This window comes from Geotrypetes seraphini, chromosome 10 (genome assembly GCF_902459505.1).
Source record: "Geotrypetes seraphini chromosome 10, aGeoSer1.1, whole genome shotgun sequence".
Classification (NCBI taxonomy): domain Eukaryota; kingdom Metazoa; phylum Chordata; class Amphibia; order Gymnophiona; family Dermophiidae; genus Geotrypetes; species Geotrypetes seraphini.
The window spans coordinates 104,312,792-104,332,156 of record NC_047093.1 but is presented as its reverse complement, the minus strand read 5'-3'; the positions used below and the strand labels follow the sequence as shown (position 1 = coordinate 104,332,156).

The 19,365-nt window shown below is 44.4% G+C and overlaps 1 protein-coding gene across 1 annotated transcript in view; it reads right to left on the bottom strand.

Annotated features, from left to right (window-relative positions):
• PNPLA7 (patatin like phospholipase domain containing 7) overlaps nt 1–19,365 on the bottom strand; it is an 864,087-nt gene that overhangs the window by 715,189 nt on the left and 129,533 nt on the right. Inside the window, exons 5-7 of the mRNA XM_033959965.1 lie at nt 16,122–16,137; nt 15,086–15,145; nt 5,714–5,805 (exon numbers count right to left, since the gene is read on the bottom strand). Coding sequence (XP_033815856.1) covers nt 5,714–5,805; nt 15,086–15,145; nt 16,122–16,137 — 168 coding nt within the window. The remainder of the gene's footprint in view (nt 1–5,713; nt 5,806–15,085; nt 15,146–16,121; nt 16,138–19,365) is intronic.

The window sequence follows — 19,365 nt, the reverse complement described above, 5'->3', positions numbered from 1 at the left end:
CCTTGATAGGGGGGCTTGGTACACTTTATATGCCTGCTTAGTAGTCTTTTGAAGCAAGCCTGGGGTGTCTACCTAGAGGTTAGGGGGTGAGGTGGGAGTGTGGGCTGATTGAGTTGTACTTTTGCTGTTTGAACCCCTGGTACCTCATTTGGGTTGTGGATATGTGTTCATTTGTTGTTTTTCACCTGCTGGGTTTGTTGAGGGGTGTCCTTTATTTTTGGTGGTGCGGGGGGAGGGTATGGGGTTTACCTGGGGGAGAGGGGGAGTAGTTGCCACATGCCTGTGGTGCATTTGTTGGGTGCGGGGAGGGGAGTGAGTCTGTTGGGGCTTGGGGTTCAAGTAAACACCAAAAAGTCCAAAAGGACAGAGAACCCATGGGTACAAAACAGTACAAAAGGAAGTGGGAACAGACAATGAGCACTCCACTGAAGAACACTGATGTAAAACAGAGGAGGTCGACCAGCTAGACGGAGACATCATGCAGGAACTTAGGAGTCTCAGGGAGGAGGTGAAACTCCTGAGAAGCATCCGAGAGGATGAGGCCTACATTGATGGAGTCATTCAGAAGCTGTCCCAAATCACCGAGCTGGCCCAAGACATGTCCTCCCTCTAGACACCCAAATCACCAGCTTTGAAACCAACAATTGGGGTACAGGAGATGGATGGAGACGCTGACTCCTGGCAGCTGGTGACCTCCTCCATGGGCAAACACCGGAGATCCCACCCCCCTCTTTCAATCTTTTCACCCTCTTCTTCTTTTTTTCACCAACAGGGCAGCTTTACATCCACCCCACAACTCACCCTGAGGAACAGATTCCAGATCCTATACGTAGAAGATGTCGACAAGGAGCAGGAGGATGGCGACAAGGAGCAGGAGGTAGTCCAGCGCATGGCTCCAACTCCGGGGACAACTGATCGGCTCCCCCCAAAGAAGCGCAGAGTAATAGTCATTGGGGACTCCATGCTGAGGGGCACCGAGGGACCAATCTGCAGACCGGATATGCAGTCAAGGGAGGTTTGCTGTCGGCCTGGAGCCAGGGTCCGAGATGTCACCACCTGTCCTGATAGGCTTCTCAAGCCACAAGATCACTTCCCCATGGTCCTCATCCACATTGGCACAAACGACACTGCTAAGAACACCCCGGAGAACACAACTAGAGACTTTGGAGCCCTGGGTGAGAGGCTGAAGCAGACAGGAGCGCAGGTGGTCTTCTCCTCGATCCTCCCAGTTAGAGGCAAAGGAAGTGCCAGGGATGAGCGTATACTGAGGACTAACGAGTGGCTTCAAGGATGGTGCCGGGAAATGAACTTCGGATTCCTGAACCATGGAGAGGCGTTGCAAGGACTTCAGGGACCAGACGGACTCCATCTGACCAGCAGGGGTAAGCACGTCTTTGGACACCGACTAGCTCGCCTGCTTCGTAGGGCTTTAAACTAGGTAAGTCGGGGGAGGGTACCCACTCAGATACAAGTGCAGTAAGGAATGATCTTGATGAGGTGAGTCAAAATTCCGATTCTAAGTCCAAAGTAAGTGCCCCCATTGCAAACAATTCTCTAGGAGTCACACTACCCCAGGTGGGAAACTCCCCACAGAGACTTAGCAATCACGGGGTATGGAGGACTATGTATGTTAATGCACACAGTTTAGGCAATAAGATTCTAGAATTAGAGAACGAAATAATGAATGCCGACCTTGACATGGTGGCAATATCCGAAACTTGGTTCACAGACTCTCATGGGTGGGATATGGCTATACCGGGATACAACTTATTTCGTCAGGACAGAGAGGGAAAGTCAGGAGGAGGGGTGGCACTATACATTAAAGAAGACATCAAAACTACCAGAATAACAGATGTCAAGTACACCGTGGAATCCCTCTGGGTGAACCTGGCCAGAGGCAGGGAAAAATGCATATATCTTGGTGTAGTATATAGACCTCCAAGACAACTGGAAGACAAAGACTCCAAATTAATTGAAGACATAGAGAATATCACTCTACGGGGAGACGCTGTTCTACTAGGGGACTTCAACATGCCAGACCTAGATTAGAACTCATACTCAGCAACAACCAGCGGCAGCAGGAGACTGTTAACATCCATAAAGGGAGCACGACTCAAACAAATGCTATTGGAACCCACTATGGCCCAGGCGATCCTGGACCTGGTACTCACCAATGGGGATAGCGTCTCGATGGTCTCGGTAGGAGATACGCCAGCCTCCAGCGACCACAACATGGTGTGATTCTACCTCAGGAAAGGTTTCCCTAGATCAAACACGAAAACAAAGTACTCAACTTCCGAGGCACTGACTTCGAAAGCATGGGAGATTTCGTCCACCGGACACTGCAGAACCAAGCTACGACCGATGATGTGGAAGCTATGTGGTCATCCCTGAAATCTACCATACATGAAGCGACAAGCCTCTACATTAAATCAGTACACAAACGGCGGAGAAACAACAAACCCAATGGTACTCCACAGAAATCTCGCACCTGGTCAAGGAGAAGAAAAAAGCATTTATTTCCTACAAACGAACGGAAACTAGGGAAGCTAAACTAGAACATAGGCAAAGTCTGCAGCGGTCAAAACGGCAGTCAGGGAGGCCAAACTTCGAGTAGAAGAGACTCTGGCAAAGAACATGAAGAAAGGGGACAAATCCTTCTTCAGGTATATTAGTGATAGGAAAAAGAACACAGACGGGATAGTACGCCTTAGAAAACCAGATAGGAACTGCGCAGAATCAGATTCCGATAAAGCAGAACTACTGAATGAATACTTCTGCTCAGTCTTCACCTGCGAGGCACTGGGGCACGGTCCGCAGTTGCAGGCAAGGCCCAGCGTGGAAGACCTGTTTCAGAATTTCAAGTTCACACCTGGCGACGTCTACTACGAACTGGCAAGACTCAAGGTGAACAAAGCCATGGGACCAGACAATCTACACCCCAGGGTGCTCAGTGAGCTGCGTGATGTCCTGGCAGAACTGCTATCAGGACTCTTCAATCTCTCCCTAAGTTCGGGGAGAGTCCCCATAGACTGGAAAATAGCTAACGTCGTTCCACTGAACAAAAAGGGTTGCAGGGCAGAGGCTGCAAACTACAGACCAGTGAGTCTCACATCAATAGTATGCAAACTCATGGAAACACTAATCAAACCTAAATTAGACGCAATCTTGGATGAGGAGAATCTACGGATCCCAGTCAACACGGATTCACCAAGGGTAGGTCCTGCCAATCCAATCTCATCAGCTTCTTTGACTGGGTAACAAAAGAGCTAGACTTGGGAGAATCCGTGGACATTGTATACCTAGACTTCAGCAAAGCTTTCGATAGTGTCCCGCATCGCAGGCTGTTGAGCAAGATGAAATCAATGGGGCTGGGAGAAACACTAACTACATGGGTCAATGACTGGCTGAGTAGCAGACTTCAGAGGGTGATAGTTAACGGTACCCTCTCTAAAACATCGGAGGTGACCAGTGGAGTACCGTAGGGCTCAATCTTGGGCCCGCTCCTTTTCAACATATTCATAGGGGACCTAACTCAGGGGCTTCAAGGTAAGATAACGTTATTCGCTGACGACGCCAAACTATACAATATAGTGAGAGATAGCAATTCACCTGATAGTATGACACAGGACCTACATTTGTTGGAGCTTTGGTCCTCGACCTGGCAGCTGGGCTTCAACGCTAAGAAATTCAAGATCATGCACCTCGGCAGCAGAAATCCGTGCAGAACTTACACCTTGAACGAGACTTGGGAGTGATCATCAGTGCAGACATGAAAACAACTGATCATGTGGAGAAGGCTTCATCTAAGGCAAGACAGTTGTTAGGTTGCATCCGCAGGAGTTTCGTCAGCCGGAAGCCTGAAGTCATAATGCCATTATACAGAACCATGGTGAGACCTCATTTGGAATACTGTGTGCAACTCTGGAGGCCACACTACCGAAAAGATGTGCTGAGAGTAGAGTCGGTGCAACGGATGGCCACCAGGATGGTCTCGGGGCTCAAGGATCTATCATACGAGGAAAGGCTGAAAAATTTGCGGCTGTACTCACTCGAGGAACATAGGGAGAGAGGAGACATGATCGAGACGTTTAAGTATATTACCGGCCCATGTGGGATCCCTTAGAAGGTTAAGCCAAGGGAACCTGTCACCAGGAGTGGGATCCCTAGGATAGTAGACTTGGGGGTGGGTCAGTAGAGTGGGCAGACCTGATGGGCTATGGCCCTTATCTGCCATCATCTGCCGTCATCTTTTATGTTTCTAAAACCAACTTGTTTAGTGCATAAAAGGAACACATTTTTTTCCTGTTCTAACCTTGCCATTGGTGGGTTCCTCGGGAGAGGGGGGGGGGGCGTTGATTAGTGTTGGAGCCTTATATCCCTAGTTAGAAAAAAAGATTGTTTTTAAAATCCAAGATGGCCACCGCCATGAATTCATGCCAAAAATGGCAAAAATATAAAATTGTGATTTGGGGTCTGGGGAGGTGGGGGGACCTGAACCCTACCCTCAGAAACTGTGAAAAATGGTTTTAAATGACTAATAATCCACCCCATAGGAAATAATGGAGGTTACTCACAGTTTCTGCAGTACCAGCTTTTCAGCACTTTTCACAGTGTCAGAATGAGGGAAGGATTTTTCTGCCTCAGAAATTGCTCCACATAACCAGACTTGAAGATTTTTGGACTTCAAGTCAGCTGAACACCAACTGTAACCTCCACCCCCATGGATCCTTGAACCATGGTCGGGGGTGGGAAAAATAGTCTGCGCCTTGAAATCCAGGGATTTCACTCCAGATACACACAGCCTGTGCTTGAAACCTGTGACAAGGTCAGAGAGCAAGCAAATACTCAGGGGAAGGGACCTCGAGTTAAAGAAGGGTGGCACACAGCAGGGTGGCTCCACAGATCCACCAGAGTTTCTCTGTAAAGCAGCAGTCTGGTTCTGTGGGACTGTACATTTTCCTATGACAGGGGACCACCAGAAGGGGTCTCAAGGTACTGAAGCTACAGAACCGAATGAATATTAAGTGAAAAAAATAAGAAATAGAAGCAGAGCAACTACAAAAGACTTCTGCACAGATTGCTTGCAGAAATTGTAACTGGATATGTTTGCTAGTTCTCAGGCTAAGGGGATGAAGCATATTCTCAGAAACATTTGTGGATTTCTGCAACTCCCAGATTGCGGGTTGGGATTGAACACCTAGCGTATGGAATCCAGAAGGGACGTAACAGAATGTGTCATTACATTTACTACTATTTTATATTATTTTATAATTGCTTCTTTCATCACACCTTTGTTTTTACAGTGCTTATAATGTTATATACTATTTGGTCTGTCTGCTGCTGAAGAATGATCACTGCTCTGAATTCAAACGGCCTGGGATAGGCATGTGGGATCTCTTGTAGAGAGAAAGAGATAACGGTTACTGCAGATGGGCAGACTAGATGGGCTATTGGCCTTTATCTGCCATCGTGTTTCTCTGTTTCTATGCTCTGTCCAGGATTTTGCTGAGATGGGAACAAGAGGACTATGATTGCCCCAGGTACATTAGATAGATTGTGAGCCCAGGGAAAAAATGCTTAAGTACCTGAATAAATTCATATAAATCATTATGAGCTCCCTTGGGAGAACAGTATAGAAAATTGAATAAATAAATAAATATGATCAAGAAACTCATTTAATATACAAATATCCACCATAGTGGAACTGTACCTTTTAGCCAAGATTAACACTCGGGCCCTTTTCCTCATCTTCAGACGTGTGGCAACATGGTTCCCAACAAGAGTGGTAGGCAGAGTTCTCACCTTAGAAAGTTCAAGAGATAGAACATTCAAAGAATGAAAGCATACATAGTATTTTTACCAGATAAGACATGGGATATGTGAACTGGATAGTCTGGGAAACTGGAAAATTTTTAAACTGGTTAATGGGTTCTCATGTAGAAGGAATTATTCTGTGCAAAAATCTGTAACTCAACTTTTAGGGTTTTATTACACTAATAATTATATATTAATTTTCCATAAAGAACATGAAAGTATATATAACAATTATCTTAAATTTAAGCAAACAAAAACTGAAAATCCATCTAATCCTCACCAAGAAAGAATAGTGTTATCAATTACAAAGTAAAAGTAAAGCAATCTAATTAGGACAAATATCCTAAACTTACATCAGGCTCCTTTTTTTAATATCATCTTTATTGAACAGAACAAAGAAGAACTTCTGACAAAAATATAAGGCAATAGTCAATACAATAACAAAGTTCCAGAGTCTGCAATACTGAAAGAAACAATTTTTCAATTTTCTCCACCCCCCAAACCCCCTCCCCCCCACACCAACCAAACTGTAGGTGTGGCCCAGATAATATCGTACCTCCTGAACTACCGCTGCCAGTGCCCCATAACAGGGTGATTCAAGACAAGCTAACAAGCAAATATGAATATTACATATTAAGTAGATAGCTACGTGCCGCAGGCGTTAAAGTATTCCAAAAAGGGGCCCACACATCCTGTAAATGCTGACCCACTCGGGACTCCATATGAGGAACCATCTGATGCTCCATCTGCAGTAATTGGATCATAGTCGCCCTCCATTGTGGTATAGAGGGGGACGATGAGTCCAGCCAGTGCAGAAGTATTACCTTTTTCCCCAATAAAATAGCTTTTCTTAGAAAGCAATGTAAGCCCTTTGGCACTGGAGCAAATATCCTACATTGAAAGAACAAAAGCTGAGGGGAAACTATACAACGGGCATGCCACATGGAGGAAATATAATCCAAGATCCTCTCCCATAAAGCACGAATCCGGCAACAGGCAAAGAACATATGCCCCAAAGTAGCACCCAAAAGATTACATTTAGGACAGCGAGCATCTAGTTGGAGTGCAATTTGTTGGGCGCGCCGGGGAGATACATACAATTGCATAGCCACCAAGAAGCACGTCTGAGATATCACCCAAAGGCTCTGACACAAAAGGTCAGCAGAAATAGAAACCCCCAAATCATGAGTCCATTGTTGACCCAAGCACGTGTAATCTAAACTGGGAAGTTGTTCCTCTAGCAATTTCAAGTGGAATCTCAGTGGAATAGTATTCTGTGTTTTGAGGCATTACCCCTCCCAAAGGAGTTCAAGGGATTCCCCTGTGAGTACACTAGCAGGCAGCATACCAGTGTAATGGCGCAATTGCCAATATGCAAAGTGATCAGATACCGAGAGCCGAAACTCCACTCGAAGATCCTCGAAGGGGCGGATGGAGCCACTGTCCATGAGAACCTGATGGAGGTAAATTAGATTATTGGACTACCAAGTATGAAAAAGAAGCGGAGGTCAGACCTGGAGTGAAAAGAGGATTGCCCCAATTGGCAACAGGACGGTCATTGTTGAAGGAAGCTACAACAGTCCACAGAAATGTCGCCAACCTTTACGAATTGAAAGATAAAGAGGAAAAGATTGAACAGCCTCAGGAAAGAAACGCAAGAGAGCATGGAGCAGGCTACTAAAATGTAGAGGACGCAGGAGCGAAGTTTCTACCGCCATATATGAGAACTGGGAGACATTACGGAACTAATCGTTCAGCTGACGCATTTGAAAGGCTACTATATATAGTTTCAAGCTTAGAAGCCCCAAGCCTCCCTGCTTCCTAGGTAAGGCCACTATCTGGTACGCCAGCCGAGGCCGTTTGTCGTTCCACAGAAAAGCATTCAACAAACACACAAGAGCCCGATATGTCAAATCAGAGAAAGAGAGAGGGAGCATCTGAAAAAGGTATAACCAAGAGAGAAATAGCAGCATGTTATATAAGGCAACTTTCCCCTTCAATGACAATGGATACACTCTCCAAAGCTTTAATTTTTGCTCCGTGAACTGCATGTGGGTCTGAAGATTTAGGGCATATAAGCGGGATAAATCTCTAGGGATCCAGATACCCATGTATTTGATAGCCTCATCTGCCCAGAGAAAGGGGAAGGCGCCCACCCAGTTATGAGACAGAGTGGCGTCCAAAGGGAGAATAAGCGATTTATGACAGTTGAGTAGAAAGAGAATTCCTTGATCACCCCCAACTTGGCTGGTAGTGATACCAATGGTTGCGTCAAAACCAACAACAGGTTGTCCGCAAAAGCTAATACTTTTATCTCCTACACCCCTATCCTGACCCCCGACACCACATCATCCAGCATGAAAGTATGCAAGAGGAGTTCCAGGTAGAGAACAAACAACAAAGGAGATAGCAGACAGCCTTGGTAGGTGCCACGGCCTATAGCAAAAGAGGCGGTGTGCTGGCCATTCACCAGCAAGTGGGCAGTAGGCTGAAAATATAATGCACAAAGAGCCATCAAGAACCAACCTGATAACCCCATGTAACACAACAGAGCAAAAAGATAATCCCAGCGGACCTTGTCAAAGGCCTTCTCAGCGTCTAAGCTGGCTAAAACTGCAGGCGTAGCCAGGGATTGACAATGGAAAATAGAGATCAATACTTTGCGGACACACACTACTGACTGTCAACCCTTGACAAAGCCCACCTGCTCAGGACAAATCAAATTAGATAGAATGGGGGTGAGTTGGTCTGCCAGGATGCGCGCCAGGAGTTTGATGTCAATGTTCAACAAAGAGATTGGCCAATAAGAACCTGGAAGCTATGGGTCCTTGCCCAGCTTGGGAATCAGGGAGATCAACGCTACACTGGATTCCTCCGAAAACCGTCCATCAGCAAAAACTTGATCAAAATAAGACAGAAGTGGAGCACATAATTGTGGTAAAAGCATCTTGTAAAATTTGGGGGAGAATCCGTCGGGACCCGGGACCGTCACAGTGCGCAATGATTTTATACTGTCCAGCAATTCTCTTGCCGTCAACAGACCATTCAACACGGCCAGCTGTTCCGGCATAAACTTGGGAAGATGAGAGTCAGCTAAATAATCCACTAGAGAGTGTCCCGCAGCAGCGACGTCAGGGGAACTGTACATGTCTTTGAAAAAAGTAGATAAAATGTCCAAAATGTCCTGAGTGGCATGACGGAGAAGTCCTTGACCATCTTTAACCCCCACTACGAACCTAGAGCCCTGCCATGTGTGCGTGATTCGAGCCAACAGTCTCCCCAACCGGTTACTATATTAATAAAAATGAAAGTGCCTGTGGAAGAGATATTTCTGAGTCCGCTTATGGAGCAGACAGATATGCCTCTTTAGTGTCACGAGAGGGGTTACAAATATAAGTAGCTTTCGTTTTACAAAGTTTCCATTCTAGAGTAACGATATCACTAGTAATCCGCCTAGATTAGACAAGTAGACTTACAGATTGACTAATACACAAGGTAAGAGGGAACAGAACTACAATTCAGTGTTTTAAAGTACAGAGGAGAACCATGTACGGAGAAAACAATAGGGAGGGAAAAGTGCAATCAAAGAAGATAACTAATATAAAATTTAAACATAATTTAAAGATTAAAAGCATCTTTAAAAAGAAAACTCTTTAAGTTGCTTTTAAAACGACTCAAGTCATTTTCCTCTCTTAAATGCTGAGGTATAGTGTTCCAAAGCTGTGGAGCCATCAGTGAGAACATATCATATCGTTAAGTTCCAATAACTTTCAAAGAGGGAACTGTTATAAGCTTTTGATTAGTAGACCAGAGAGAATGCGAAGTGCTATAAGGGATAAGTAATTTATCAATGAATTGTGGTTCATTAGTGGAAAGGGTTTTGAATACTAAAAGTAAAATTTTGAAGGTAAAGATGCTTCTTTTTTTCTTTTATTATTTTATTAATCGTTTTTCAAATTACAAATCAAGTATCCACTTGTACAGAAAGATAAAGATAAGCCAATGATCAAAATATTCAAATAGAAATTGCAACTTTCTGAAAACAGAAAATAGAAATAAAAAGAAATAGTGATAATCATAATATCTTATATCAAATAAGGAAAACTACAGCTTAACTTCAGCTCAAGTCCACAAATAGGATCCAAGGTGTAGATTTTGCGAGAAATGAAAAGAAAGCTGCTAATTATAAAGAAGAAAAAGGCCTTTGGAAGAACGTTCCAGTTTTCTACCACTCTCTGGGTGAAGAAGAACTTCTTTACTTTTGTATGGATCTATCCCCTTTTAACTTTAGAGAGTGACCTCTTGTTCTCTCTACCTTGGAGAGGGTGAACAACCTGTCTTTATCTATTGTGTATTCCCTTCATTATGTTTCGATCATGTCCCCTCTCAGTCTCCTCTTTTCAAGGAAGAAGCCCAGTTTCTCTAATCTCTCACTGTATGGCAACTCCTCTAGCCCTTTAACCATTTTAGTCGCTCTTCTCTGAACCGTAGTCCTGTGTTCTTCTTCATATACGACGACCAGTGCTGGATGCAGTATTCCAGGTGGGGGCATACCATGGCCCGGTACAGCGGCATGATAACCTTCTCCGATTTGTTTGTGATCCCCTTCTTAATCATTCCTAGCATTCTGTTTGCCCTTTTCGCCACCACTGCACATTGCACGGATGGCTTCAGTGACTTGTCGACCAGTACTCCCAAGTCTCTTTCCTGGGGGGTCTCTCCAAGTACTGCACCGGACATCTTGTATTCGTGTATAAGATTTTTGTTACCGACATGCATCACCTTACACTTATCCACGTTAAACCTCATTTGCCATGACCATTTTTCGAGCGTGTTTATGTCACGTTGCAGGTCTTCACAATCCTGTGTCTTTACTACTCTGAATAACTTCGTATTGTCTGCAAATTTAATCACCTCGCTCGTCATACCAATTTCCAGGTCATTTATAAATATGTTGAAAAACATGGGTCCAAGCACCGAACCCTATGTCATTCCACTCGTGATGCTTTTCCAGTCCAAGTATTGTCCATTTACCCCCACTCTGTTTCCTATCCGCCAGGCAGTTTTTAATCCACGTGAGTATTTCACCCTTGATTCCATGGCTTGCGATTTTTTGAAGTAGTCGTTCATGCGGGAACTTGTCGAAATCCTTCTAAAAATTCAGATATACAATGTCAACCGGGTCACCCTTGTCTATCTGCCTGTTTATTCCCCTGAAGAAGTGCAGCAAGTTCATCAAGCAAGATCTTCCTTTGCTGAAGCCGTGCTGAATCCTCATCAGATTGTGTCTGTCAAGGTGATCAATGATGCAGTCCTTTATCAGTGCCTCTACCATCTTTCCCGGTACCGAGGTCAGACTCACTGGTCTGTAGTTTCCCAGATCTCCCTCAACCTTTCTTGAAGATCAGCGTAATATTCGCCATTTTCCAGTCTTCCGGAATCCTTTCTGATTTGATCAACAGGTTAGCTATAAGTTGAAGCAGTTCAGCTATAGTCCCTTTCAGTTCCTTGATTACTCTCGGATGGATGTCATCTGGTCCCGAGGATTTATCGTTTTTAAGCCTATCAATCTGCCTGCATACCTCTTCTAGACTGACCGTCAACCCTGTCAGTTTCCCATCTTCGTTTCCTGCTTATAGCCTGTCGGCTTCTGGCATGTTGTGTATATCCTCTTCGGTAAATACAGAGGCAAAAAATGTGTTCAGTTTGCCGGTGATGGCTTTGTCCTCCTTTATCACTCCCTTTATTCCATGGTCATCCAACAGCCCCACCACTTCCTTCATGGGTTGTTTCCCCTTAATATAGCGAAAGAATGGCTTGACGTTTTTTGCCTCCTTGGCTATTTCTTCCTCGTAGTCTCTTTTGGCCCCTCTTACCGTCTTATGGCACGTGCTTTGATGTTGTTTGTGCTTTTCCAGTTTTCGTCCATTTTTGACCTTTTCCATTCCTTAAACGAAGTCTTCTCGTCTCTGATCGCTTCTTTCACCGCTACAGTGAGCCATACCGGTTCCTTGTTGTTTTTCCTCTTGGATCCCTTTTTGATATGCGGTATATATAGATTTTGCGCCTCGGTGACTGTGCCTTTAAAAAGGGACCATGCTTGCTCTAGCGTTTTTACAGTGCTTATTCTCTTCTTAATCTTCTTCCCCATCATGAGTCTCATCCCTTCGTAATTCCCTTTTCGGAAGTTCAGTTCCGTGGCCTTCATTCTGGATCGATGTTTTGCCCCTGTGTCCAGGTTGAAGTGAAGAGAAGGGTGGTAAAAGCTACAGAGTGTAAACCAAGGTCCAGATAGAGAGAGAGAGAGAGAGAGAGGTGTTGCAGAGAGGAGGCTTTTATAGGTTAGAATCTTATTCTAAAAATAGAATCTATTATATTTCCCAGTATCTTTCTGTTTATTATTTGTAAACTGTTTGAAACAATGGTTAGTTTAATTGATAAGGAAGGTGTGACACTTACAGGAATGGTAGATGGGATTAGTCTCTGGCTTCTTAGTCCTATTCAAGTAGCATACCTTCTTGATAAGCAATCCCGTCTAGCTAGATGCTCCATGTATGTGAATTCTGTGCAGGAGCATTTTGGGTCTATCTGCATCAACATTCCAGAGTCAGATTGATGCTGACATTGGTTAGGCCAACAGAAAATGCTGACAGCTAGCAATGCTAGGCTATAAGGAGGTGGGGGCGCTTTGAGGAGGGAGTTCAGCAGGGCAAAGAGATGACAGGGGTTGGAAGAAAGGGAGTTAGTTAGTTGGATGTAGTAGCCTTGCTTGACCCGAGTTAAGTGCAGAATTAAAGGTGGTCAACATAAATTTTAAAGTGAAGAAAGTCAGCATGTGTGTGAGATTTGAGCCAAAGGCACTTGGTCCAACGGGTACAGGAATGTAAGTAACGGATACTGGGAGTGAGCCAAGGTTGAAGTTTGGTATGCCTGACAGAGCGGGGAATGGGGGAACAAGGGTGTCCAGAGCAGAGGAGAGAATAGAGTTGTTCAACGAGACAGCCTCATGGACAGACTTGGATAACTGCTTGCCCAAACTGACTGTCTCGTTTGGAATGATTCTCCAAACAGTAATGGGAAGTGAAGGTATGCATTGAGGACCAAGTGACTGCCTTACAGATAAGAACATAAGAAGCGCCATCTCCGGAACAGATCCTAGGTCCATCAAGTCCGGTGATCTGTACTCGCGGTGGCCCCACCAGGTGTACCCTGGCATAGTTTTAGTCCCCATATCGCTCTAAGCTTCTCGTAAAGAGAAGTGCATCTAGCTTACCCTTACCCATGTCACTTCATGCCACTCATAAGGAGATGTGCATCTAACTTACCCTTAAATCCTAGAACTGTGGATTCCGCAATTACCTCTTCTGGGAGAGCATTCCAGGTGTCCACCATTCATTACGTGAAGCAGAACTTCCTGATATTTGTCCTGAACTTGTCCCCCCTTAGCTTCAGCCCATGTCCTCTTGTCCGTGCCACATTGGACATTGTAAATAACGTTTTTTCCTGCTCTATTTTGTCGATTCCTTTCAGTATTTTGAAAGTCTCGATCATATCCCCTCACAGTCTCCTTTTCTCAAGAGAGAACAACCCCAGTCTCTTGTCTTTCCTCATAATCCAGGTTCTCCATACCTTTCACCAGCTTTATTGCTCGTCTCTGCACCCTCTCTAGCAGTTTTATATCCTTCTTTAGGTATGGAGACCAATGCTGAACGCAGTATTCCAAGTGCGGTCTGACCATCGCTCTATAAAGCGGCATTATAACTTTCTCCGATCTACTCATGATTCCCTTCTTTATCATGCCTAGCATTCTATTCGCGTTCTTCGCTGCCTCCGCGCATTGCGCCGACGGCTTCAGTGTCCTATCGATTAATACTCCCAGGTCCTTTTCCTGTTCAGTTTTTCCCAGAGTTGCACCTGACATACTATACTTGTGCTCCTTATTTTTTCTGCCTAAGTGGATCACTTTGCATTTTTCCACATTAAAATTCATCTGCCATTTATCTGCCCAATTTTCCAATCGGCTCAAGTCGCTCTGGAGTTCCTCACTGTCCTTCAGCGATTTGATGGCCCGGCATAGCTTTGTGTCATCTGCAAACTTGATGATCTTACTGGATGTTCCATCATCTAGGTCATTTATGAAAATATGACCTTGATGGGTGTAGAATGAAGATGAGCTACTGAAGTTGCCATAGCTTGTAATTTATGAGCAATGCCATGGCATTCAAGATTCAGCCCAGTCATAGCATATGCAAAGGAGATACAGTTCAACAGCCATGTGGAGATTGGAAGATTAGGTTTTCACCTTTGATAATCTTCTTTCTGTTAGTCCCTGGAGGATTCAGTACACTAGGTGTTCAATCCCTTCCCACAATCCAGGAGTTGTAACATACCTGAACAAATCAAGTTACCTCAGTAGGATTTAAAAAAGGTTTGGATAGCTTTCTAAACTAAAGTCCATAAGCCTTTATTAAGGTGGACTTGGGGAAATCCATTGCTTATTCCTTGGATAAACAGCATAAAGATTGTTTTTGTGAACTGGGTTGGCCACTGTTGAAAACAGGATACTGGGGCTTGATGGACCTTTGGTTTGTCCCAGTATGGCAACTCTTAAGTTCTTAGGTTATTTTTATTCTGGTGCACATTTTCAATGAGGTGATAATCACAAGCTATCACCGAAAGGTATGATAAATTCAAATCAAGTATGCATGTTCTTTTCAGCCCATATAAACTACCTGATTGATTTGCAGATATAAAGTCTATAGATATTTTAAAGCAGGGGTGCCAACCATTTGGCTTCCCTGGGCTGCACTGGCTGAAAAAAATGTTTCTGGGGCTGCACAAACGCTGCAGCAAGACAGAGGAGGGAGCAGGAAAGACGGTAAACACCCAGGGTCAGCAGAGGCAAACACTGCATCGCCCTCGACTGAGGTCACACAAAATACTTCACGGGGCCGCCCCTGTTTTAAGGTGTTTCAAATGCAGATGTGTAAGTTGCTTATTATCTATACATCTATTTTTTAAAATTTAAAAATGGACATATGCAGTTTTCAACCTTTCCCCTGAAGTATTTCCATATCACCCCCTTCTAGTGCTGGTCAACTTTAGACCAGCAGATCTATCTTAGAATAGCAGGCTGCCTTCATATGACAGCTGTAACATACCACTTTTAGATTTTAAGTTTGTAGATTATAAGGATTTTTTAACATCCAGATTTTAAACTTAAAGTGCCAGTTCAGCTCAACATTTAGCCAGTTTTCACACATGGTACCTTTCTCATGATCTTTCGACCATAGAACATCACTTTGTCTCTCTTGCGAAACCTGTATTGCTGCTGCTCCTCTAAAATTCAGAAAAAAAATTTCAATTATGCTGGGTTATACTTGCAAACAGGAGATAGACTACCTGAATAAAGCACTGGTCATTCTTATTTTTTATGGTATTCTCTGAAAACCTAAAGCACTCCGGCATATCTTATCTTTATTGACATTTGATATATAGTACTGCTGAATGACATGGGAAGCTTCACAGCGGTTTACAGCACAATAAAACATGTTTAAAATGATTTTTAGTGTGTAAAATATAATTCATCATACAATAAAGTTAATACCATATACAGTAAAACAACACTATAAAAGTGAAAACTAACAACCAAAGGACTGTAGGTGAGTTTTGACAGATTTCTGAAATTCAGGAAGGGCAGTAAGGTTTCTAATGTGTAGGGGAAGGTCATTCCAAAGTTTTGAACTGACATAATGGAAAACAGAAGACCATGAAGATGTTAAAACAATTTTCCGACAAAGGTGGCAAGTAGAGCAGGTTACTATCAGCAGAGCAAAGAGGGTGAGAATGCACATATGTGATACTCAGTCTACTACTTGTGGTGGGGTTCAGGGGTTCCCTGCCACTGCCACTCAGCTGATCGCGGCAGGGAGATTCCCTTGCCATGATCAGCTCAGCAGCAATGAGAATCTCTAAATAGCGCCTGTGACGTGGGCGTCGGTTAGAGAATCGCTGTTTAGGCGTATTTAGCAGAATCACTGTTTAGGTGTCGAATGGACGTCCTGACAGCGTTTAATGACATCATCACATTTTAGCTTCATGATGTCAGAACTGTGATTTTATGTTATTCTACTGGATACACCAAAATGGCATGCAAAAAGCAGTCAAATTTTACATAGGAGGACTCCAGGCTGCTGGCCAGGCTCTTCCTCCCCAAAGAGCACCACTACTTTGTCCTCCTAGGCCAGAGAACAACATATATCCAGTACAGAAGGGCCTGGGAGAGACTAACAAGGAAGTATAACAGGCATGCTTCTTTCCCTTGTGCTGTAAGTATAAGTGTTGCTATCCTGCTACAAATAATGATGTTAAAAATACCTTCTTGTTTAAACCTGTATAAAATAGTTCAGAGATATCCTTTTAATAAACACTTGCCTAAGAAGCAGTAAAGACCAGCAGCAGTATCGGGAGCCCCTCTCCAGCAGGGCACCTGATCAGTTACACCCCTCCCTCGATCCAGCAGGGGAGAACACTTTAAATATATATTTTTTATTTCTCTTGATACTTATTTTTTATCTCTATTTTTTTAATTTATTTTACTTATTTATTTTTCATTCTATCTTTAAATTTATTTATTCATTACTTGGTGGAATATTCATTTCTATCTCAATCTCTGTCTTTATATTTTATCTTTATTTTTCATAAATTGTCTCTTCAGGTACTTTACTTAGATTGTGAGCCTTTGGGACAGTTAGGGAATTTCCAAGTACCTATCTTATTTATTTTTATTTATTGTATCTTTTAATGCATTCATTTTTGTAAACCGCTTAGAAACCTCACGGTTATTAGCGGTATATAAGAATTAAATTAAATTAAAGGGATTTGATATTACAACCTCAGACTCTTGAGGTAGCAACTCTAACACTGAGCCACTACTCACTCTCCCTCTCCCTGATAAAGTAGACAAAACATAAATGTGTGCAGCTAGGTGCAATGGACCCAGGGTACAAGTTATGGAGGTTGTCTAGTGCCACCAATATGTTTCATTATCTCTCAATAATTGGTTTGTAATGGGAGTATATTACAATGAACTCCCCCCCAAATAAAAATATGCTCTGCTGCCTGCCTGGAATCCCTGAACCTTGTGCTGCTGGTCCATCCCCCACCCCAGGCATTAAACCACTTGTCAATTCAAATGCCAAGCTTATATCCTCTTGATTCACAAGCAGTCATCTCGGTGTCAGGTCAAAAGCGCGCCGGGACAAAGGCGCGCTCAGACAATTGAGCGCAGCGCGTGCCACCGCACCATTCTAAATTACTGTTTTTAGTGCTCCGACGGGGGTGTGTGGGGGAGAACCCCCCACTTTACTTAATAGACATCGCGCCGCATTGTGGGGGGTGTGGGGGGTTGTAATCCCCCACATTTTACTGAAAACTTTACTTTTTCCCTCTTTTAGGGGAAAAGTTCAGTTTACAGTAAAATGTGGAGGGTTACAACCCCCCATAACGCCGGCGCGATGTCTATTAAGTAAACTGGGGGATTTCCCAACAAAACCCCCCGTCGGAGCCCCTAAAAACTGTAATTTAGAGCGGCGCAGCGGCATGCGCTGCGCTCAATTGTCGGCAGCGCTTTTGTCTTTCGCGCCATTGTCTATGAACCGTCATCTCTCTAGGATAAATATCAAACATGTACTTTTAACACCTGTCCTCTGCTGTTTTCCAAAAAAACTCCCACACCAGTACAATCTGTGACCTGAATGCTTCCTCTCCTTTCCTTTGGCCTCTGTGTTCCTCAATCACTCTCACACAATGCAGGAGAGACCAGGGAAATTTGAAGGCTAAGAACTGCATTCATTACAGGACCCAGCTCCTAGGGAACCTGGTTGAATTCTCTCCCCTGCAAATCCCTATATTAGAGAATGGCACGGGGACCATTTACCGCAGTAAACTGCGGGTCACCGCAGTAAATCCACAGGAATTGAGACATTTGTAACTGGTTTACCGCAGGAATGGGGACAAGACCTTTCACTGCCCCGCGGGAATGGAGACAAGACCTTTTACCGCCCCGTTAAAAAGTCTTACTCCTGTGGTAAAAAAAAATTGCGTCCGTGTCAGACTCGGCATCTTCTCCCCAGCTTCTCTTGCGCCTATTTTACCTTCAGGAGCCAGCCATGCCACGATGAAGACAGAAGGAACCTAAAACTAAAGCCTGAGACCAATGTGATTTGAAGAATAAAATTACCAGACAACAAAAAGAAAAAAAAAATTATTTTATATTTTGTGATTAGAATATTTCAGATTTGAAATATGTATCCTGCTAGAGCTGGTATTAGACATAACTGGGGACTGCAAAGTCCAGGCTGTGCTTCTTTAGCTCCCAGCTAGCTTAGGGCTCTCTCTCTCTCTGACTAGGGGGAAGTTGCCCTAGTTGCATTCCCCTAACATTATTCTTGCCATGTGTGACTAAAGTATTCTGTTAGCTTGATTTTTCTATGTAGCATTTTGTAGTAATTTGGTTTGTTCAGTTTTCACAATAGTGAAGGGGATATTTGTGAAAGGGAGGGGAGATGGGTTTTATTGAACCTTGCTCTGTTTTATTTGTGTTTATAAAATGACAATTGTCAGAGAAGCTTCCACCCACACACACGCGACTGCAGGGCGGCACAGGCAGGCTTTGCCAGCATCAGTTTCTTTTTTAAAGCGCCGCGAAGGTAAGGGGGAGGGAGATAGATTTGGCCGGAGGGAGGGAAGGGGCTGTGCATGGTCTGAATGCGCACCTTCCCTTCCTTACGTTTCTTTATGCCGCAACGGTAAGGGGGAGGGAGATTCTCGGGCCGCTGAAGGACGGTGAGGTGGCAAGAGAAGAGTGGATGCTGCGTGGATGGGGCGGTGAAGGGGACGGCAGTGATGGGGCGGTGAAGGGGACGGCGGGTTCGGGCGGTGAAAGGGACGGTAGTCCAGTGACAGGGCAGAGACGGGGACAGATTTTTCCCCATGTCATTCTCTACCCTATATCCCAGGTAGTGGCATAGTAAAGGGGGGATGGGGGTGGGAGGGGCGAGCGGCAGTCCGCCCCCTGCGCCATCTTGGTGAGGACACAGGCACCCACCCTCCTCTCCGGCCCCCCTGTTCCTTCCCTACCCCACACTGTCATGTGTGCACGTTGCTTCCCTTCCCCCATACCAATGTAATGTTCCTGGCACAAGCAGCAACCTTCGAAGCTGTTGTTGCGCCAGCGTCGGCTCTTCCCCTGATGTTACTTCCTGAACCTGTGCCTAGGAACTGATATCAGAGGAAGAGCCGATGCTGCTGCAACAGCAGCTTGGGGTTTGCTGCCCATGCCAGAAATATTACAGTGGTATGGAGGAAGAGAAACAGCATGCGTGCAGCAGGAGGGGGCAAGGAATCACCAGGTCCGGACGGCATCCACCCAAGGGTACTAAAAGAACTGAGAAACGAAGTAGCGGAAACACTCCACCAAATATGTAACCTATCCTTAAAAACCGGGGAGATCCCAGAGGACTGGAAAATAGCAAATGTCACACCCAT